Source organism: Mustela erminea, chromosome 19, assembly GCF_009829155.1.
Source record: "Mustela erminea isolate mMusErm1 chromosome 19, mMusErm1.Pri, whole genome shotgun sequence".
NCBI classification, from domain to species: Eukaryota; Metazoa; Chordata; class Mammalia; order Carnivora; family Mustelidae; genus Mustela; species Mustela erminea.
The window spans coordinates 26,033,067-26,057,195 of record NC_045632.1 but is presented as its reverse complement, the minus strand read 5'-3'; the positions used below and the strand labels follow the sequence as shown (position 1 = coordinate 26,057,195).

The window sequence follows — 24,129 nt, the reverse complement described above, 5'->3', positions numbered from 1 at the left end:
GACAGGAAAGTGAAAAAATAGAACATGTGCAGACTGTTTTGAGAAATTTGTCTGTGGATGGGTGAAGAAGAGGATAAAGTTGGTCTGGGTGAAGGGCCATGGGGAGTGAGGGAGGAAGTTTGTTTTAAGATGGGAGAGATGAAAGCATATGTTAATGCTAAAAAGAAGGACTCAGTGAAGAGTGGAAGAGAGGAGAGAGCTGATGGGTCAAGTGCCTCGAGAAGCCCAGAGAGGGTGAGATACCAGCACAGCTGCAGGGGTTGGTCCTAGTTGGAAGAGAAATCTGCTTCGGTCCTGAGGAGCCCGAGGCAAACCCTGGTTTCTGCCATGGCCAGGGATGGAGCCATGTCACACTGGCAGCAAGAACAATATTCTAAAAGAGCCTCATTGGGTATCTCTTCACCAGGCACTGGGCTTGTCTCCTTGCCTTCCTGGGCAACACACACACACACACACACATGTATGTACACTCATTAAACATGTGTTTTGGAAACAGAAACCTCATAGAAGCCCCTACCCCTACTGCCTGCCCAAAGCCTTTTTCCTTGCACTCCTGAGACCTCAGTATGTACTTCACACAACAAAACACCCTTTTACCATTCCTCCACCTCTCAGAGGCGTCCACCTGCCACCTTCTCAGGATGATAACAAAGGGCCAATTCCCACAGACAGACCCACTGAGACCTAATAAACAGCAAAAGGAAGGTCAGGAGCATAATATCACTCCAGAGAGGTGGTGGTGTTTGGGTCACTGCAAGACATCATGTTCCCAAAGGCAACAACATGAAGTCACTAAACGGACAGGTAGCAGCAGAGGAGAACAGCTGCTACCTGACTCTCTGCCCCCCAAGTCTATAAAATTCACGAAGCCTCAGGAACTAGGAAAGAGACAGCTGTTCTCTTTCTCTAGTCACAGAGTTCAGGGGGACTGGCCTTTGGCGCGGCTCCAGCCTGGTCGTGTCAGGGGGACGACGGAGCTGTATGTGCGCCATCGCTTTTAGAGGAGGGGAACCACCCCCAGAGGGGAGGCCCAGTGACTCCGAGGGTGAAAGGGGATAATGGCTGGGAAAGGGCCTTGCACAGGCGGCTGATATTGTCATGAATCATTAATGGTGGAAGGATTTGGTAAAGATTCACACGGATCCCTGGCCTGCAGGGGAGCTTTGGGCCAAAGGCCTGTGTGGTCACTATTCTAGTACCGAATGGGCACATTGAAGTCAGTCTCCCATATGCACCACAATACAATGCCTGTACATAGTTGAGGCTTCATTTTATAAATTATGCAATAGAATAACTACTAGGCAGACCTGTTGTTTTATACCAAGCAAACTTCAATAATGATGTGCTATATACTACAGTGCTACCTTTTTCGGGGCACTTTCTCATTTATCACCCCACCTTTTCTTCACGATGACCCTCTGAGGTTTCCCTCATCCATCTGATGAAGAGTGGGGAGCCAAGAGAGACCCACGGATGAGCATGCGTTTTCTCCATTTAATGGTAAAGCAAGGTGACCCAAGGCAAGTGTCTTCTCCAGTTACTACTATGTATTGCTGTCTTGGGTCTCTTCTTAAAGAACCTAAGGAAAATCTCACTGGCATAATGTATTTTAACCAAACCATTGCCAACTAAACTCCTGTCAAGGATACGGGGCACTGGGCCAAAAGTAGAAGGAATTGTGTTGGGATCATCCTCCACTCCACAACAGAGAAAATTAATGGCACCGCCCTTGATGCATTTGAGAGAACCACTTAACTAACTGCTGACTCTGCTAGTTCTAGTTATTTACTTCCCTGCTCAATAGAAGTTGAAAAATCACTTGTATTATTAATTTGCGTAAAAGCTCCCAGTTTCAGAATGTGACTCCAAAGCTATTTTTATAAAGCAAAGTTGGAATTCTCAGCTTTTTGCTTTCAGATGACTATAGTCATTCATCAGCAGTTCTCAGAAACATGGAGCTTACAATTTTTTTACCTTTCCTTTTCCAGATGAGATAAACATGTACAGGTTAACTGAATTTCTCTCTCACCGCCGCACAACCATATATAAAACTACAAAAATAGTCCTTAGTCTCTATTTTCAGACAAGAGGACAGTAACATTGCCCTTTGGAAAAAATCCCATCTATAATAAATTTTTATTATCCACTCTCTTTTTCTGTCAATCAACAAGCATTTACTCAGCCTCTGCTACATGTTTAGCCCTGAGGTTGGTAGTGGGTGGAGGCACCCAATTTATTTAGTCTTTACTGAGTGCCAGGCCGCAGAAGGCTTATATTTCACCTAAAGAAAACATTGGCCTCATGAAATACTAAGTGCACCAGTAGAGAGTCTATATTCTGTAACTGCGTGGAATCCATGGCATCCTTGGGCATGCTGAGCTAGAGACGACTAGGAGGAGGATGGGTCATGAGGACAGAAGAAGTAAATAAGAGAGAAGGACAGGAATACATTTCAGACAAGGACACCACATTTGTGTTTGTTTTGAAGACAGTAAGTAGCCTGGACTGACTCACAAAGCCCGACAATAGGGAGTCATTGAAGGTTTATTTACAAGATGAACAAAATGTTTACATTCAGTTTTGGAATGGCTGGAAAGGAATGGTAATTAGACTGGAGACCTCAAACTGGGTAAGTGGAGGATATAGTCAATTTGGCAGTGGTGTAGTTCCAGGGAAAGAAAATTGGGTTAAATGAGACAAACCATGCAAAGAGGGCTTGACGAAAAAATGGTAGGACAGATAAGTGGAAATTTCCAGTGGGCAAATGGAGATTTTATTATTTATTTATTTATTTATACACACGTGTGTGTGCGTGTGTGTGTATGTTTATGTATATATATGTATATGTGTACATATATGAGAAAGAGTTATGAGGCTTGAGGTGATATTTGAGGCAAGAGAATAGGGTGGTCTTCGAAAAGCAGCACCTAGTGACACAGGAGTGAAGCTTCCGTTTAAAGGAAAAGGGATGCACACAGTTACACAAATGGATGATGATTTGATAAAATGGTAGAGTTGAAGGGACTTTGCAAAAATCTTGCCCAACTCAGTCACTTTAAGGATAAAGAAACTGAGGTTCGGAGAGCATCAGTGATCAGCCAGTGGTCCACAGCGTTTAGAAAATGAAAGATCTGTGGCAGGAGACCAAGTTCTCAGATTCTCGGTTTTTGTCCTTTCTCACAGTTCTAAGCTGGAGACCAGGAAATGGCTGTGTGCAAGGTGAATGCTAATTAATATTGACCACCAGGATGAAATTGGCAATCGTGAGCTTCTAAATTGGGGTAAAATAAACACGAGTCAAGGAATTTTCACTACTACACCATTCTTTGTCCTCTAACACAGGTCAATAAGAAACACCAACAAAAGCAGAACCAGGAAAAAAAAAAAAGCATTAAATGAAACAATCCTTTAAATGAGGGCAGATTAACGATTTCAAAGGCTGGAAAATCATTCCTCCCCCGCCCCCCCCTTTTTTTTTCAGTATAAGCAGGTAGTAGAAAAAATCAGATTCAAACACTCCATTTCTGGGGGATTCATCCTGCTCCTTCTCAGTGCAGACTGGCACGTGAAGTGGACCAGAAGAAAAATTTGATTGCGCCGCCAAACTCCTGGGTCGTGAGCTGTGCTTCCGTAATTTGCAATATCTCCATCAAAAAACAATTGAATCTGAAGAGCTAGAAAGGCGTGCTGCATGAAAGACTTCTGATTACAGCACCCACTCCCAGGCTCAGAAAACAAACACTTCTCTAAATGATCCAAACCCCTTATGAACTTATCATCTCTACTGGTGCCTCGGCCGGTGTTCGAACTGAACTTGCCACTTAAACCTGCCCCCGTAGTTCACCGTACTGAGCGCACGAGATGGGAGAATTAATTACCCACTCGAGCCGTGTTTCTCTACCAAACACGGCAATATGGCGGGGTGGGCACTTGATGGTGAGTGTCTGATAGTATTGAGTTTCTTCGTTCTCATTGGATTCCTGGCTCAGAAAGGAAGTGAAATACATGCGGTATTGGGAACTTTTGTCCTTATTTAGAACCCTTCAGTGCTTTCAGCAAGATGGAACTGGGACCTGCCTTTTCTGTCAGATGGATATGCCTCTGATGATCTCTCTGCGAGGAAGGAGGGTTAAGCCAGATTCCAGAGTAAATGTGTTTCTCTCAAGAGCTGCAAGGCTTCCAGCAGTTCAGGGAAACTGCTTCCCTATGTCCCCACATCACAGAGGCACCGCGATGCTGTTGTAAGATGGGCAGGGGCTAGGGGACAAAAATAGATGAGCTCGGTTCTTAATAAAGCATCTTTGAACGAGTCATGTTACAAATTTGAGACTTTTCTAATGACTATGTATCCTTAAAATTTTTCAAATTCCTCTGCATTTGAGAAATAATTATCTCAGTTCTAATTTTGTGATCTGGAATCTCACTGTTCAGTCACGTACTATTTGTGGGACCTTGGATAAGAGGCTTAAACTCTGTTCCTCAGTTTCCTCATATGTAAAATGAGGATACTAATAGCTTCTACTCCACACTGTACATATGGCACTATGTGCCATATATACATAGAGCACTTCAATATAAAGAACTAAGCCCAATGCCTAGTATTTTAAATGCTCAGTAAATGCAACCGATTATTAGCCCCTGTTCTTACTTGATTAGGCTAACTGGTGGTATAGCGATCTAATGGTTTCTTTAAAAACCAACAAACAGGGACACCTGCATGGCTCAGTGGGTTAAAGTCTCTGCCTTCAGCTCCAGTCATGATCCCAGGGTCCAGGGATTGAGCCCCACATCGGGCTCTCTGCTCCGCAGGGAGCCTGCTTCCTCTTCTCTCTCCTGTCTCTGCCTGCCTCTCTACCTACTTGTGATCTCCATCTGTCAAGTAAATAAGTAGAAGATGGGATTGGGAGGGAGACAAACCATAAGTGACTCTTAATCTTACAAAATAAACTGAGGGTTGCTGGGGGGAGGGGAGTTGGGAGAAGGGGGGGTGGGGTTATGGACATTGGGGAGGGTATGTGCTTTGGTGAGTGCTGTGAAGTGTGTAAACCTGGCGATTCACAGACCTGTACCCCTGGGGATAAAAATACATGTTTATAAAAAAATAAAAAATTAAAATAATAATAAATAAATAAGTAGAATCTTTAAAAAGAAATTAAAACAAGCAAAAAAACCGGCTCTTAGATTTATTTTTTGTTTTGTTTTTGAATTAGTTTCACCTGATTATTTTCTTTCTTGCAATGAGTATTTAATTTCCATTTGATCTTGTTTGGTACTATGTTTAGAACTATAATTTTTGTCTGAATATGGTCATAGTCATCTTTTATGTAGTAATTTGATCACAGTTTAGATATTCTGAAATTTCAGTTTCGGTTTCAATAAAGAATTTCAAAATTATGAGAGGTTGGCTTTTTTTCTTTTCTATTTTGTTTATTAAACTGAAGCCTTTTTTGTTCTTTAACTGGACATAAGAGAATGCAGTCTTCACTTTTATTGGGCATGGAGCCCAATGTGGGGTCTGAACTCACAACCCTGAGATCAGACTCTGAGCCAAGATCAAGAGTCGGACTTTAACCAACTGAGACACCCAGGCACCCCTCCATTACTTCTAATTTTGAAATGCATGGAGATTCTCCCTGGCACCCAAAATAAGGACAGCTTCAAAATGTTTCAGGGGAACTAGAAGATATAATCTCTGTAGTTTGGATATAGAATTAAATATTTATGTTTTAGTGATTATTCCCATGGGGTCATTATTTGTTTGCAGATTTTATTCATCACAGGCAAGTTAGTGATTATGTTTTTGTTTCTCTTTGCATTTTCAGACACTTGCTTTAGGTATCTTGCTGCTGGCTAGAGGGAACTGCTCACATACACTCACTTTCAGTTTCATACTTTATATCTGGTTAAATAATTCTTTACGTTACATTCTTTTTGTCTAAATAACTGGTAGTTTCTGTATCCCGATAGAATCCTAGCTCAGTGATTAATGACAGGTGATGCAGCAAGCAGAGTGGGGGGAAAGAGGGGGTACAGACCGCCTGCCTCACCATTGGTCAGGGACTGACACTGAGGCAGTTTGGCCATTGTCCACAAATGGCTACCACATTCACCTTGCTCATTGTCATCTCAGCCCACAGGAGTAGGGGAAGTGCACAGGGCAGGCAAGCACAGAGGTTTATTGACCAGGTCTACAGGTACCATTCACTACTTCTGCTCATATCCCATTGGAGAGCATTCCACTGAAGTCACAAACCCATACTCTGTGAGAGATAATAGAATGTGTGGTACATCTGAGTAGCCATATATGCCCAGCTATAATTCTGTTACTATGGAAGTGGAGAATGGATTTTGATGGACGTCTAGCAATTTCTGCCATGACGATGCTTTGTTCTGTATATAGATTTAGGCCTTTGTATTCTAGTTACAGATTTAATGTTTTTTGTTTTTTTTTTTTACTTTTAATTAAAGGTTGTCTGACAGTAAAGTGGAGAGTCACAGTTATAAGGGATCTTGGACTGTCATTTTGTTTTCTGTCTTATGCTTTACGGTCAATTTACTGAACATCACCTCTCCTACCTGGCACCTTGTGGTAATTTAAAATTACTTGCAATTTCAAATCGTAAACTTAAAAAAAAACCTTAATTTATTGATTTATTAACTTTAAAAAATGAAGTGAATAATATTCCTTGCTGTGGAAAACAAGGAAATTAGCTCATTAGTACTTCCTTCTCAGCCACTACTGAGTTTTGTCTAAAAAGCTCTAGGCTTGTTGTCTCAGCCCATAATTACATCATTTTAAATTGCTAAGTTTTTCTTTCAAGTCACCTTTACATTCTTTTCTGTGACTGTAAATTGTATTGTTGTCACTATTGATACTTTAATGGATTAATCATTTATGAGTAGTTCTTACATATTTATTATGTTTTCTCCATTACTGCACTATTCACATTGATTCTCTTGGTTGACTGGATTTAGTCCAGTATTATTTTCAAGAAAGATTCACGGTGTTATGATTTCTGAGTTACTGTGTATTGAAGAATTCTTTGCCTTTACAACTGGCCAGGAAAAAAAGTCTTAGATCACACTTACTGAGTTGAGCCCTAGAAGATTATGGGTTTTGGGGTCTTAACTTCTCCAAGATGTTTCACTGTTGCTCACTTTGTATCAAATTTTTCTGGAACATGAAGTTTTCTCTCTACCTGCAGATTTAGTTCTTTATTTAGGGAAAACTTTATATCATTGAGTTTTTTTCTTCTGTGCCAATGTAGCCTTCTGTACTGATGGATACCAGTTTTATTTATGTTGGATCAACCTTTTCCACCTCCATCTCTATCCTTTTCCATCAGCATTTACTCTGATTATCTCTCTTATGAAATACCACATCAGAGACCTCTCCATAACCACAGGAAAACTAATGGTGTTTGTCACTCGTTCCCTCCCCGTCCTGTCTCATTTTTCTTCACAGCATTCATTACTATGTGTCACCCATGTTCCCAACACCAACTAGACTATAAACTCCATGAGAGGAAATTTGTCTTTTTTCCCCCAATTACCATGCCAGAACAGTGTCCAGTGTAGAGTTGATATTCAGCACTTGACTGAATTATCTCGTTTTCCTTGTCAGTCAGCAATTCAGTTTTTAGCTATGTATATTTTGTTCTTTGCTGTTTCTAATTTGTGAAACCTGTTGCCTCAACTCTATTTTCCTTTCTTATTGTATTGTCTTGTCTTTGCTTTCTTCTTTCATCAATTCCTTTTCTCTTTATTTTTGAGTATAGGGCATTTGTTGTGGAGGGAGTATATTCAGAATGAGTTCTATATCTATTCTTTTATCCTGTAGTATTTTTACATAGTTTACAAGCAGCTTCTTTCCATCTTTCTTGAGATTGGCACAGCATTTTTGTGGGTACCCAGATATAGTGTCGGTGGTCTTCTGAACTTCTTCCCAATCTGAACGCTTTTCTTTTGTTCTCTTCTAGCTATTTCCAGCTGAGTCCCTCCTTCTCTGGCAATAATAAGTAAGCTCCAAAGTTTGCCCTGTTTAAAGGAACAGTCTCATACTACAAGCCACTGTCCTTGGAAACAGGATACTCTTGATTAGGAAGAGTGAATTCAGGTCTCATAGTGTTAAAACAAGACTTCAGAAAAAAAAAGATAGTCGTCAAATCCAATCACCACTGCCAATAAGCCCCTTCTCAGGCAACAGGACAAGGTCTGCAGTACCTATTGACAGACCATCTATTGTTAGTAGATAATTGTTTCTAGGGGATTGTGGTCACCCTTGCTCCTCATCTACCCCACCCCACATGAAAAATCAAAACAGCCACTCTCAATAGTAATTTCCTTCCTTGGAGAGCACAATTGTGGCAGTGCCCAGGTAAGGTGCTCAGTTAAGAGGGCAACTGGGGGCTGAAATCCAGCTCATTCTTGGCTCTCTGAGCCATGTGTCCTGCTATAGGATTGTATCTGTTCAGTAAAAGGACATTTTTCTTAGCACAAAGGTGCCTGACCCTGTGCCCACAGGGCTGAGTGTGCCCAGAAAGGCTGCCTTTTTCTAACTCACACAGATGTCATGTGGGCTGGCAGTGGCCTTGCTGGAGAATAGTGCCAATGGTGGTATATGTGGAGGGGGAAGGAATTCTACGCTGGAAGGACACTGTCTTTTTCCCCTAGACGCTGACTCAACACTCATCTGTTTCCCTCAAAATGCATTAGGTTTTTCATAATTTATCTACTGCCTTGTCCTCGCCCTGTACAGCTTCTGGGAGGCCAGAATATGAACAGGAGCCAAATATGAATCCAATGAGCCTTTTGTCTTCCTGTTGCTTTATAGAGTTTTTGGTAGGGGATTGTATTGCTTCATCTGAATACTGCTGGTTTTGTTTTGCTGATCCTTCCTCCCTCGTTTTTCATTCATGTTTTTAGTTTCTGAAATAGAGTAGTTTTATGATCTGGCTGCATACTACCATGCTACTTCCAGCCTCTCCTTGATTTAAACATGGTCTCTCTGTGCTGCTATAACTGGGTAGTCAAACCGTGTTGACTTCTCTGCTTTTATACGCCATCTATTTAATATGCATGCTCATGAAGGGCAACAAGCACGTCTGAACCTACTCTTTATAGAGTTGTGGCAAAAAGCTAAATTTATTCAGGTGTCCTATAAATGTTATTTCGTGTCCATAAGGCACCGTAAGTTTATCACATATTGAAGATGACATCAAGATGATCCCACACTCTGATTTTTTTAGATTGAAATATGACTTTTTCAGACTTAAATAAAATATAAGAAAATCTGGAAAACACCATGTTTCTTAAAATGATAGCTCTGGAAATGTAGTTGAATTTGATATTTAGTCAGGAGTTTCCAACAGACGTTGCTTGTACAATAAACTTACACAGTGAATCTGCCATTGTGATAGAGGAAGTTTTAAATCAGATTTAAATCTTGTCATGCCTGGATAAATGTGCTAATATTTTCAGTCAGTCCCTAGTACAGCTGTTAAAATATTTTAGCTCTGTAGGCCAAATGGGACTTTTAAAATTCATATGAGTTCTGTATTCTAATTCTTATTATGTTCTGCTTTCCTAGTTAGAAAACAGACATTGGCTTCTGTAGAGGTGTACATCAAGGTTTACATATCTTTCAGTACAATAAATTTTGAATCTCATCAAAACACAAAGTTGGTACGTATGTCACAGATCCTGAATGCCTTAGCAGCATGGGAAAACCAGAATCCTGCATATACAGCATTTAAGCAGCAAACTAAAACTCAGGCAGGAAATATATTGGCATTTGATGTTTGATTTCAATAAAGGCAGTGACAGGTTTCTGGCAATTTTGCCTAGCTTATCAGACTTCTTAAAAATTCTTAAAAATACAACATAGTTTACTTTCCTCTAGATTTCAGCAAATACTAAATATTTCAAGGGCTTTTTTTTTCTTTCTATTTCCAGTTTCTCCAGCTATGAAGCATCAGTCTTCAATTCTCCATGGGCTTCAAGTTTAAGTTTTTTTAATGCTTGTTTTGGAAACTAGGTTCATTACCATGTTTTCATAAACTCTCTTAATTTATCAAGTAATTGTCTTCTTTGTCATATCCCTCTCCTTAAGATGTTCTATAAGGTCAGATTTTTTACCTCATTCTTCCCATGTTTGCCAACCAGTGCGTGTATGATTTCTTATGTAAGATCCAGGCAGTATACCTCAAAGTTATGAGAAATGTGCTTCACTCTGCAGATTTTTCCATGCGCTCACAGAACCATGTATTTGATATCAATTTGACTTGTTACTAAAGCCATTTGTCCTATGTTTCTTAGATCCTTTCAGACTATGGAATGGGCTGCCTCCTTTATGTAACAAGTTTGACTTCTTAGGTGAAACTCCATAATAAGTGGATATCTTCATATTATGGTGATACTCTATAATAAGACTGGTCAGAAAAATGACTCTCCTTTGGTCCATGGCTCAAACTAATGGGCTGTACTGTAACACTCAGTAAGGATTCATAAAACCTAAACATTTAATCCATTTTCTATTTTTCTTAAAGTCTGCTTAAGTGAATTTCATAGCAAAATATGTGTAAGAGTAGATACCACAGATTTTCTTCCACTCTATCTACAGATCAATTAAGCTGAAAATATTCAGGAGTAATAGACTTAATATTGCGAACAGGAGAATAAAAAGTGTGTCCAGATATACTCATTAATTCAGGAAAAAAAACGTAATGATTTTCAATTTTGTTTTTATTAGTACAAACTAGGTTAATAGTCCATACTTCTGAACAATCTTACACGTGCCATATTTTTAGTAAGAGCTCAAAGAAAATGTTTGATCAGGTATAGATTACACTGTATTTTAGCCCAACCCCTAAGGTCAGCAAAAATACAAAACCACAGTCATGTTTACAAGGTAAAAATTGTACAACAGCTCTGTATACTAAAATATTACCAACAACACAGTATCTGAAAATCAAAACATTAGCTGGAAGATTTGTTTTTATGATTTTAATATTTTTTCTAGTATGACAATGCCACTAAGTTAAGTTCACCATTCTTTCTCTATCTTCTCATTTCCTGTATGCACTTCTAACTGGCAAATTCATTTTAATGGCAGTAAGTTGGGAATTTATTCCAAAGAACAAAGATTCATTTCGATGAGTTATTTGATCATAAAACATGCAATGGTGAACTTTTAATTCATTAGCCATTTCTATTGTTCAGTAAAAATTATTATAGTTGGCATAATAATCATGAGAAATTTTTTCCACCTAGTTAAAGCATTTCTTACCATTAGATTGACTATGGCATGCAAGAGGTCCAGTAACTGCCAAGGGTATGCCAACCACCTCAGCAACAAAATCAATCCATACATAAATGGCAGCCTGAACTAAGCTTCAACACAAAACTTAACACACTGCTAGAAAATGTGTCTCAATTGAGCCTCTCACACCTTCCTCACTAACTAACCAGACATGGGTCATCGTTGCTTGGTTTGACTTCTCCTTCTAGCAGCAAATTCATCACAACCTTTGTCAAATAGCTGCATGTTCCTCTTTTTCCCAGTGGGGGAGTGTTATAAAAGGAAGTCATGTCATCCTACAAAGGAAAACAGTAAGCGAGTTGTTTGATTTTTGTTTGTAAAGAGTTGACAGGTAAAATCAGTGTCAGCCTAGGGGGAAAAATAAATTCGCAGAAAGATTTCCTCATGGAAAATAGAACCTTCTTGAGGTTTTCTTTCATTTTCCTAAGGCATCTTCTCAGCATATAAAACAAAGACAGACATTTTTAGTATTCTCCTCTTTGCTGATAATTTTTATTTACTTAGGGAACCTTTTTAAGATGAGCATAAAATATTAAACAGAGAGCCTGGAAGGCACTATATTAGATAGTATACACAGCACCAATGTAGCCTGTTACGTATTCCCATCCTCCCCAGAATTTAATTTTATAGCCTTCTGGAATCTATGGCTCCTCTCTGGTAAAACACATTTTAACTGCTAACTATATAAAGGAAATTTATATCTTCCCAAGTTTTCTTTTTAGTCAGAGCTTCATAGCTGAACTGACTAGTAATTAACTAAAAAGCACCACTAATTTCTCAAGTAAGTCAGACTTCTCCCTGCCCCTCAAGTACTCCATTTTGCACTCTATAAATCTGTTTTGTAAGTTAAACGGTAAGAGATTAGGGATATTTTGAAGAGTTGAGACAATTTAAAAAAAAAGCTTTTTTCTCTACTTACTTGTTTTTCAACTTCCTTTAGTCGACTCTCATCTTTTTGAAATTCATGAAATGCTTCTTTTACCAGTTTGTCTAGATCTACTTTGTCTTGAAATTCTAGCTCAGGGTTTCTTTCCAGTACAATGGATACAACCATTAGTAACTAGAAGAGACAGACGTTGAAAGCCAATTATATGAACCATAAAAGCAACACAGTCTGGACATGCTTTCATTCTTTACTCAGATTGATGGATGACCCTTGAATTCTACAGTGTGTTCTATACAATGATTGACTATGATCATTGTGAATGGAATCTTTCTAATCTTGCAAATTAGTAGGACAAGTTCTGTTTGGAAACCACACATTTTTTTCATTGTGTATATCTTTGTAGCTGTGCAGAAATGTTTTAGGTCACTTAAATGAAATAAGAAAAATGGTTTCCCAGTCCTGTCAACAGTACACTGTGCTCTATTTGCCCAAGGTGTCTGAACTTTCTGGCCTTTGGGCATTAATCCTTGTTGGCAAGACACCAAAACCAGTGTCCAGTGGAGCACAGCCTGCCCTACGAGAGGTGGTAGGCAACAAAGCTAAAGAAGGCAGGTGAGTTCAGTGGAGACTCCGGATCTAGGCTCATGATCAAATGACTTGGAACCCAGGACTCCAAAATGAGCATAATTCTGCGACATTATAGTGTTTCTCAGGTAATGGTTATGTTTTAAAAAATACACCTAGCCCTGATCTCTTTACGGTCTGAGTACTACTTGGTCTGCATATCTTAGTTTAATGCATCATCCTATTGTTTGGCTATCTCATACATTTGACCTAGGTAGTAACTTCTACTTTAGATGACAAACTGCTATACACAAAGATTGTGTCTGAGTATACAATGCTTGGTAAAGACTTAACCGACGATAATTATGACTCCTTCTTTGTACATGAAACAGGAAAAAAGACTTCATAATTCCCAGTCTGGAAATCTTCCTGACTGTACTCTCTCTAAATGCTTCCAAAACAGAACATGAAAAAAACAAAGGAGGGGCGCCTGGGTGGCTCAGTGGGTTGAGCCGCTGCCTTCAGCTCAGGTCGTGATCAGGGTCCTGGGATCGAGCCCCGCATCGGGCTCCTTGCTCAGCGGGGAGCCTGCTTCTCTCTCTGCCTCTGCCTGCTTGTGATCTCTGTCTCTCTCTCTCTCTGTCAAATAAAAAAAAAAAAAAAAAGGAAACACTTCCAGAAAAAATACAGGTGTCACAACGTGGGAGACGTTGGAGATGGCTTTAGCCAGGAGAATTGAAGTTTTGCTCTAGTTCTAAGAAAAATTTCTTCTGCAAGGGGACCCTCACTTGGTCAACAAGAAGGACCTCCATGTTCATTGTAGGTCCTAAATGATGGGCACTAGACACTGAATGGCTAACAGCTAAGAAAGGCATTCACCCTTCCAATAATCCCATCTCTTCCTAACCCCAGGCTGCCTCATTCCCACATGCTATGTAACTGGCTGATATTGTCTCTAAATCCTGGCACAGCTAAGGTACGACTGAATCTCACTCAACTCTGACTGGATTTCAGGTGCCAGATCCAGCACTTACTGAGAGCTTCTGCCTCACCCAAACATATTACCCATCTACAAGAAGCACAGTCTGATGGAGTCATCCCCAAGGAAAGAGAAAAAGTGAAGATGTACTACATGTTAAATCCATTCATTATGGGGATTCTCTCCATATTTGGCATAATGTTTTAAAATGGCAAAAGAGCACGGGTATACACCATGCATGTATGTGAATATTTTAGCATTTAACTTTATATAAAATGATACAGCACAAAATTACATGTCTTCTCTAGAGGTTCAGAGAGGTGTTTGGAATGATGTCCCTCAAAATATCAACACTGATGATCTATTGCTAGTGGGTATGGAGAAATTTTTCAGCTTTCTTTTCTATGATTTTCTAAACTATTAAAATTTTCTACAATAGTCATGTGTTATTTCTATAAATAGAAAAAAATGAAATTAAAGCAAACAGGAAAAAGCCACTTGCTCTGTTTTTTAAGTTAATGCATGTTAATGCACTTGCCACTGAGGGGTAACTGAAAAAGCTGGGCAGTCTTTCCACACTGAAGGATTTAAGATGTTTGAATTATTTATGCATCTTGGCTTGGGTCAAGGATGGCTATATTGTCTAAGACTCAACTAGAGGAGATCCAGGTTGGGTAAAGAGTGGAATCCCTGGTCTCCCTTGAGAAATGTGCTTTGTGTTAGTGTTCAGAGAACAGACAGAAAGCACTTTTGAAGCAATCTGCATTTCTAGATACAAACCTCCACAACAATCTGTCTGTACTTTGGCTGGTCAATATTTCCCAACATGTCTTCAACAAGGAGAGAGAAATTCATCTCATACATGGTCATATCTGACAGGGTTGGTTGCTGAAAAAAATAACCCAATATTAACATGCTGCATTGTTATACTGTGGTTCCCACTTAATAGAGGAATTTCATTTTCTAATCAATAACCTTTTTCAGGTTTTATAAAACCTTAGGGAGCATTTTCAGCAATATGACTGGATTTTATATATGTCAAACTACTGAAGCCAACCAGCTGACTATTGTGATATACTAAACCTCCTGTTTTTAGTAGTTATCTTCACTATACAAATGTTAAGGAAAAGAGACTATATTGGAAATCCACTTCAACACACAAAAGGAACAGCGAAAAATTGAGACAACAAATAGAGTACATATTGCTTTCAGAATTAACACAAGAAGTTATGCTTGCTGTCAGACTTTAGCATGTAAGTCACTTGATATTGAATTTACATCATTTCTGTGGCAGGTCCTTTCTGAGCTGGCAGCATAAAAAATGCATACAAATAAGCAAAAAGCAACAAAAAAAATACTGCATGTAGAAATGGCAAGAAAACACAGGAAAAAAAGCAAAACTAAAATAATTTACTCTACCTTTTCTACTTCATTTAAGACAAGAGTACTGCATAGTCTTTTCACAAACATTTTCACCAACCAAATGAAAGCAGCTAATAAACTCAAATTCAAATGCAAATCCAAATCTGGACATGATGGCTAAGCCTCAAAGGATTGAAGACTCTAAATCTTAGGTTTGAATGGTGGAAAGCAGATGGAGTCACCAGACTTATTACCAGAGATGCAGAAATGTGAGTCATATTTATTTGCTTCCACCTCAATGATGACTTACAGTGAACTTAATCATAGCCTTAGAACAATGTGTATCTACTTACTATTCTTAATGGGACCCAGCAGGAATGTCCCCTTGAAATCAAAAGACAGCAAACTAGTTCAACCTCTATAATTTGATATGGTCCAGCTATTGTATTCTATATTCAGTTCAATCTAACATATTATTAATGTTTACAGGCAGTACCTAGTTTGGGGAAAGTGAGCCCAGTTGCTAAACACAGTAATTATAATTCTTTAGATGTCTAGCAATGGGATTAGTAGGGCTACAGAAAGAAAGAAAAACCCTGTCATGGTTTCATATCAATCTCCTTTTACGAGATCTCATTTGAAAAGTCAACCTGGCTATTGTGCAACTATGATAAACCTAGAGAAGGGACATCAAGCTTGCTCTACTTCCCACTCTATGGAAGATTGTGGGGTAGGCCATATAGCAGAGAAGTTAAGACAAAAGACAAGTCAAATTATCAGGGATAGGGTAGGGGATATGTGTCACACTCAGGGTCAATTACTTCCTAGATGTATGGCCTTGGGAAAATCACTTAGCTATGCCTCAGTTTCCTCATCTGTCAAGTGGGAATAATAAAATACGCACCTCAAAAAAACATTTTATGAGGATTAAAGGAGCACTTAGAAAAGTGCCTGGCACATAAGAATACTTAACATGCATCTACTGTTATTTTTGTTAGCAAAGAGAGGATACAAAATGTAAGTGGCCTGGGCAATCACACAATTAAATGAAAATCTGGTAGCTATTAGCAGGGCCTGGGGAAGAAGCTAACAAAAGGTTGCCATAGTCCACTGTGTGCAGACATGAGGCTTAGCATACGCAGAGTAGGAATAATGGAGGCCTATACTATGCTCACAGGAGATAGTGCTGCCTCATACGAGGGTCACAGAGCATGTGGGAGAGGAAAGGAGCCCCTATATTCATAGCCAAATACAAGCACTCAACAATTTGTGACTAGTATAAAGAATAATTTTAACAGTTCTTATTCATTTTTAAAAATAAATAATAGATTTACCTAGTTCAATTTTGAACGGCTAAAAAAGGTTTTCAGTGAAAAGCCCACCCTGTGCCCTCAAACCACAGGTCTCTTCCCCAAGGCAAAGAAAAGAATGCTACCAGTGTCTTATGGGTCCTTCCAGAAATACTGTGTACATATAAACAAAATAGGTGTGGGTATGTGTATTTAAGAATACTATATTTGAATAAGTAACTTCATCAAAAGTAATTTGGTTGACATTTCAACACAAAAAACAAATACAGTATTCCATTTCCAAAAGGCCTGGTTATTCTTGTTTGTATATAAGCAGAATGAGTTAGATGTCAGTATTAAATAAAATAACCAAATCAAAGAAGCAAGCCAGTTTATATAACTTGGGAAGTCCTCTGAAGGAGGGAGCCCTAATTCATTTGGATCAAAGCTCAGTTTATATATTGAGTAAATTAAGTGATTTTCTATGATCTAAAAAGTCATTACGATTTTTACATTCACCAAAATTCAGTCATTTCCCTTTCCACAGCAATACTAAGCCACTTTGTTTTTATTTTGTTGTTTTTTTTTTTTTGGTCTGATTCAGTTCTGTCTTTTGAATGTATGTTTTATTCTTTGTGAGGTTCTTCAGCACTGGCTCACTACCACTTGGTGGTAAAGGAACCCCAGCACTCATAATTATGCCAACATAAGAAAGCCTAACTTTCACTAATAAATAAACAAAAGAAGGACAGCTGCTTGGCAAAAGGTTTAGACATATGGTTCTTTTAAACACAGAGCTTCCCTGAAACATATGAAATATAATAATACAAAAAATATTTTTAAAATTTTTATTATGTTAGTCACCATACAGTACATCATTAGTTTTTTTTTTTTTTTATTAAATACAACTTTTAAGCAAAGTATCCATTTTGCTTAATGGAAATGGAAAAAGCAAGGCTTTTGTATAGAGGGGCACTAAAATTAAAAAATTAAAGTAATTCGGACTGGGGGGAATATTTCTAGCCCAATTGATTAGGTATCTTATTTTTTAGTAGTTCTTCCCTTCGGTATCTTGATACCCTTCCTCTAAATACTTTTAGAAAATGGAATAAAGAGAAAGGTTATTGGCAATGCAGAGGGGGAAAGAATTTCCTACTGCCTTAAGTACCCTTAAATGACACAAATACAGTGGGGCTATACCTGTGGCAAATGCTTCCCAGCTACAATGATACCATTGGGCGTGCGCTCCAGGATCTGCCATACTCGGTCATAAAACCCAGCAGGAGTTCTATTCAAAGACCCATCAATCTGACGCCTGTTCAGCCAACATCTGTAGACCAAAAGAAAATGCCTCAGAGCTGAAGAGCAAGGTTGTTCTCATAGAGAGTAGAACTTTCAATACAGATAAATTGTTTCAATAGGGTGAGCAACAAAAACCAAAGTCCCTCAATGATGCATACCTACCATGTGTTACAGGGGTTACTAAATATTTCATAGTGAAAACAGAGCTTGCAGGAAAGGAGAAAATCCCCAAGATTTTAAAAATTCAATAGGCAAAACAATATTCTCTAGTAAGTTATAAGGTTGCTCACTATGTGATCAAAGGACTTCCTAATATGCAAAGAAGCTCCATTTAAAAACACAGAAGCAGCCAATTTCAAAATAATTTCATGTGGTCCTTACATACAATAAAATATAAACTTCATGAAAGCATGGATATTGTAAGGTTTGATTACTCCTATACACTCTTCCAGAAAGATGCTTAATAAAAATTTGGTAAGTAATGAAGGTTCAAAAAAGTATTATGTACCTAATGAAATGACCTTGTTTTAAACCTTATACCTAAAACCTTCGATTTATTTTTCTATTTAAATATGGCCAAAGTACTAGTGCTGAAAAATCATCTATATGATCTTACATGTTATAATAATCATACCATAGTGAGAAGTCAAAATTCTAGATCTTTAAGTTTTCATGGATTAAGTATTACATACATCTTTTTTTTTTTTTTTAAAGATTTTATTTATTTATTTGACAGACAGAGATCACAAGCAGGCAGAGAGGCAGGCAGAGAGAGAGGAGGAAGCAGGCTCCCTGCTGAGCAGAGAGCCCGATGTGGGGCTCGATCCCAGGACTCTGAGATCATGACCTGAGCCGAAGGCAGCGGCTTAACCCACTGAGCCACCCAGGCGCCCCAAGTATTACATACATCTTAAAAATATAATACTCCTTCACAAACTGCTAAAGATGCAGAATTTGCATAATTTGAAAAGAATACACAAACGAAATAGCAGTATATTCTTCCAAAAGCTATAGATAGGAACAAATATGTATTTTTTTATACTGGATATTGAAACAAGTACTGAATGAAATATGCCATCAACCACAAGGTAAGCATGTGACCAACAGTATTTCTAGGTAGGAAAATAGCTATGCAGGAGACAGTATAATGAAAAAAGACATTTTTGTTCTGATAAAAGAGGACCAATTAAGTTTTAAAACTGCATAAATGAGTGAGGTATCCTTTTTGGATGCTGGGTTTTAATTTTTTTTGTTTTGTTTTGTTTTTTTGGTTGTTGTTTTTGGTTTTGTTTGTTTTGGTTTTGTCGTTGTTGTTGTTGTTTTTGGTAGACCCAGTCTTGTGTGGCTGGGTTCAGTGCTACACCAAAGAGAAGAAGGCCGAAGGGGTAGGGGTTTTCTCAGTGATGTTTTACTTTGGATAATGAAGGTGTTAAAACTGAATACCCAGTACTCTGCTTTTGACTTTTTTCCTATTCCCTTTGCTTGGCAATAAGAAAAAAAAGATGTTTTCAGAGTTCTATAAAGTCATGGTTAGTATTATAAAAGGGAAAAGTTTGCTTAGAACAACAAAGAAAGTAGAAATACATGAAAACTCACAATGGAGATGCATTATTTTTGAGGACCTCTCTTTATTTTTTGGCTTTTTATTTTAAAAAATTTTAGACTTAGAAGTCAAAACAATAATTCACGAAGCTCCCATATACTCAGCTTCTCCTACTTCTGTTATCTTACATAAAAATACTCGAAACCAGGAAATGAATGCTGACACAATATTATTAGTTATGGACCTTATTCACATTATGTCATTTTACCACTAATGTCCTTGTTTGGGTTGTGGGTGCAATCCAGGACCCCACACTGCATCTGGTTTCCAAGACTCCTTAGGTAGGCTCTTCCAATCTGTGACCGTTCCTCAATCTTCTTTCATCTCCCATGAATTTAACATTTTGGACATGTCAGTTATTTTGCAGAATGCACCTCAGTTTGGCTTTATCTGATGTTTTCTCATGATTAGACTTAGATTGTGCATTTTTGGCAAGAATACCCAGAAGTGATTGTGCTTTTTGGTATATCATATTAGGGAGTACATGATACTGATGTGTCTGTCTTATTCCTGGGATGCTAACCTTGATCATTTGATTAAGGTAGAGTCTACTGGGTTCCCTCATTATAAAGTTACTATTTTTCCTTTTGCAATGAAAAAGTATCTTGAGTGAAATACTTTTGAATTAAGCAAATTTTTCATTATCTCCTCATATTTCCATCCACTAAATTTAGCATCCATGATGGTTCTTGCCTGCAACAATTGTTACTACTGTATTTCTCTAATGGTGACTTTTCTTTTCAATCATTCCATCTACACTTGCTAAATTGGAATTAATAGTGTCTGTTTCCCTATAGCCCCAGCAAATGTTTGTCATACTGTCTAACTTTTGCCAGTCTGTCTGATGAGAAATGGTATTCCAACATGTTTTAATTTACATTTCTATAATTATGAGTTAGTTTAAGCATCTTTTCAATCTAAGGCTTGTTTCTTTATGTTTTAAATAAATAGATTAGTCATATTTTTCTCTTGGGTTTTTGGTTCTTTGTCTCTGAGTTTTAAGAATTCTTGGATAGTAGCCCTTTATAGCCTATGTTTTGTTCCAGTTTCTCAGCTGTCTTCTGAGATTATCTATTTTCTGCCATGCAAAATGATGTTTTAAATTTTTATATAGTCTTATTAATCTTTTAATACCCCTAGAGTTGAGCCCTAGTTAGAAAGCCTTTGTCATACTGAGGTTAAAGTGGTATGTCTTCTTTTACCGCTGGTGTGGTTTCATTTTTTACATTTAGATAGCTAATCTATTTGTGGAGTTTATTCTTATGTACAGTATAAAGTATGGATTTGACTTTATCTTTTCCTAAATGGCTATCCAGTGGTCCCACCACTATTTATAAATAATCTTCACCCTTAACCCAGTGACATGAGATGTCACCTCTATCACACATTAACTTTCCATATGGGTTGAAGGTCTATTTCTGGACTTTCCATTCTGTTCAGCTGGCCTATTTATGTGTTCATGTGCATCACACTTTTTATCATAGAGGCTCTACAGTACATTTCATTGTCGGTTAGGGCAAGTCCTTCTTTTATGTTGTTCCAGTTATTCTTCCATGTTTGCTTCTCCATATGAAGTTTAATATTAACTTGTCTAACTCCATAAACAACTTGTTGGAATTTTTTTGCTACTGTATTACATTTATAACTGATATCATTTTTAAAATTAACATATAATGTATTATTTGTTTCAGGGATATGGGTCTGTGATTCATTGGCCTTACACAATTCATGGCTGGCACTCACCATAACACATACTCTCCCCGATGTCCATCACCCAGCTACCCCAACCCTCCCGTCCCCTCCCCTCCAGTAGCCCTCAGTTTGTTTACTGAGATTAAGGGTCTTTTATGGTTTGTCTCATTCTCTGCTTTGTCTTGTTTCATTTTCCCCTCCCTTCCCCTATGACACTCTGTCTTGCTTTTAAAATTCCTCATATCAGTAAGATCATATGATAATTGTCTTTCTCTCATGGACTTACTTCACTTAGTATGACACCCTCTAGTTCAATCCACATTGTTGCAAAGGGCAAGAGTTCATTTCTGATGGCTGCATATTATTCCAGTGTGTGTGTGTGCATCATATATTCTTCATCCATTCATCTGTTGATGGACATCTAGGCTCTTTCCATAGCTTGGCTATTGTAGACATTATTGCTATAAACATTGGGGTGCATGTGCCCCTTTGGATCACTGTATTTGTATCTTCAGGGTAAATACCCAGTAGTGCAATTGCTGAGTCATAGGGTAGCACTATTTTTAACTTTTTGAGGAACCTCCATACAGATTTCCAGAGGGGCTGTACCAGCTTGCATTCCCACTGTGTAAGAGTGTTCCCTTTCTCCGCATCTCGCCAACATCTGTCATATCCCAACTTGTTAATTTTAGCCATTCTGACTGGTGTGAGGTGGTATCTCATTGTGGTTTTGATTTGTATTTCCCTGATGCCTAGGAATGTTGAGCACTTTTTCATGTATCTGTTGGCCTTTTGGATGTCTTCTTTGCAGAACTGTCTGTTCATGTCTTCTGCCCATTTTGTGTCTGGATTATTTATTCTTTGGGTGTTAAACAAATTCTTTTTAGATTCTGGATACTAGCCCTTTATCTTATATGTCATTTGCAAATATATTTAGATATTTTTTGTTAGTTGCTCTCAGTTTTGTTGACTGTTTCCTTTGTTGTGCAAAAGCTTTTTCTTTTTTCTTTTTTTTTTTAATCTTGATGAAGTCCCAATAGTGCTTTTTTTTTGCCTTTTCTTCCCTTGCTTTTGGTGATGTTTCTACGAAGAAGTTGTTGCAACTGAGGTCAAAGAGGTTGCTGCCTGTGTTCTCCTCAAGGATGTGGATGGATTCCTGTCTCATATTGAGGTCTTTCATCCATTTTGAGTCTATTTTTGTGTGTGGTATAAGGAAGTGGTCCAGTTCATTCTTCTGCATGTGGCTGTTCTTTTTTCCCCAACACCATTTGTTGAAGAGACTATCTTTTTTCCACTGGGCATTCTTTCCTGCCTTGTCGAAGATTAATTGACCATAAAGTTGAGGGTCTATTTCTGGTCTCTCTATTCTTTTCCATTGCTCTGTGTGTCTGTTTTTGTGCCATATTTGATGATTACAGCTTTGTTATAGAGCTTGAAGTCTGAATTGTAATGCCACTAACTTCGGCTTTCTTTTTCAAGCTATTTTTTTTTTTTCTAGCTATTTGGGGTCTTTTCTGGTTCCAAATAAATTTTAGGATTATTTGTTCCATTTCTTTGAAAAATATTCTTGGTATTTTGGTAGAGATTGCATTAAATGTGTAGATTGCTTTAGGTAGAATAGACATTTTCACAGTATTTGTTCTTCCAATCCATGAGCATAGAATATTTTTCCATTTCTTTGTATCTTCCTCAATTTCTTCCATGAGTACTTTATAGTTTTCTGAGTACAGATTCTTTGCCTCTTTGGTTAGGTTTATTCCTAGGTATCTTACGTTTTTGGGTGCAATTGTAAATGGGATTGACTTTTTAATTACTCTTTCTTCTGTCATGCTGTTGGTGTATAAAATGCAACTGATTTCTGTGCATTGATTTTATATCCTGACACTTTACTGAATTCCTGTATGAGTTCTAGCATTTTTGGAGTGGAGTCTTTCGGGTTTTCCACATAAAGTATCATATCATCTGCAAAGCGTGAGAGCTTGACTTCTTCTTTGCCAACTCTGATGCCTTTAATTTCTATCCTATGTTGAATAGGAGTGGTGATAGTGGACATCCCTGCTGTGTTCCTGACCTTAGGGGAAAAACTCTCTGCTTTTCCCCATTGAGAATGATATTCACTGTGGGTTTTTCATAGATAGCTTTGATGACATTGAGGTATGTACCCTCTATCCCTACACTTTGAAGAGTTTTGATCAAGAAAGGATGCTGTACTTTGTCAAATGGTTTTTCAGCATCTATTGAGAGTATCATATGGTTCTTGTTCTGTCTTTTACTAATGTATTGTATCACATTGATTGATTTGCAGATGTTGAACCAATCTTGCAGTCCAGGAATAAATACCACTTTGTCATGCTGAATAATCCTTTTAATGTATGGTTGGGTCCTATTGGCTAGTATTTTGACAAGAATTTTTTTTATCTGTGTTCATCAAGGATATTGTTCTGTAATTCTCCTTTTAATTGGTGTCTTTGGTTTTGGGATCAAAGTAATGCTGGCCTCATAAAATGAGTTTGGATGTTTTCCTTCCATTTCTATTTTTTGGAACAGTTTCAAGAGAATGGGTAGATATTAATTCTTCTTTAAATGTTTGGTAGAATTCCCCTGAGAAGCCATCGGGCCCTGAGCTCTGGTTTGTTGGGAGATTTTTGATGACTGCTTCAATTTCCTTACTGGTTATGGGTCTGTTTAGGTTTTCTATTTCTTCCTAGCTCTGTTTCAGTAGTTTATACCTCTCTGTAATGCAGTCACTTCTTCCAGATTGTCTAATTTGCTGGCATATACTTGCTCATAATGTGTTCTTATAATTATTTGCATTACTTTGGTGTTGGTTGTGATCTCTCCTCTTTCATTCATGACTTTATTAATTTGGGTCCTTTCTCTTTTGTTTTCAATAAGTCTTGCCAGGGGTTTATCAATCTTACTAATGCTTTCAAAGAACCAGCTCCTAGTTTTGTTGATCCGCTCTTCTAATCTTTTGGTTTCTATTTCATTGATTTCTGCTCTGATCTTTATTATTTCTCTTCTCCTGATGGGTTTAGGATTTATTTGCTGCTCTTTTTCCAGCTCCTTTAGGTGTAGCGTTTATAACTGATATCTTTATAATGTTGTGTGTTCCTCTTTAAGAACAAAGGT

General features: G+C 38.0%; 1 protein-coding gene across 2 annotated transcripts in view; it reads right to left on the bottom strand.

Moving 5' to 3' along the window:
• Positions 1–10,725: 10,725 nt before the first annotated feature.
• The window catches only part of PHKB (phosphorylase kinase regulatory subunit beta), a 241,324-nt gene continuing 227,920 nt past the window's right edge, over positions 10,726–24,129 (bottom strand). For both annotated transcript variants that reach the window (XM_032326064.1, XM_032326066.1), the window contains 4 exons: positions 17,601–17,730; positions 14,530–14,637; positions 12,240–12,380; positions 10,726–11,595 (listed from right to left, as the gene is read on the bottom strand). In XM_032326064.1, the coding sequence (XP_032181955.1) occupies positions 11,458–11,595; positions 12,240–12,380; positions 14,530–14,637; positions 17,601–17,730 (517 nt within the window). In that variant the 3' untranslated portion in view covers positions 10,726–11,457. The remainder of the gene's footprint in view (positions 11,596–12,239; positions 12,381–14,529; positions 14,638–17,600; positions 17,731–24,129) is intronic.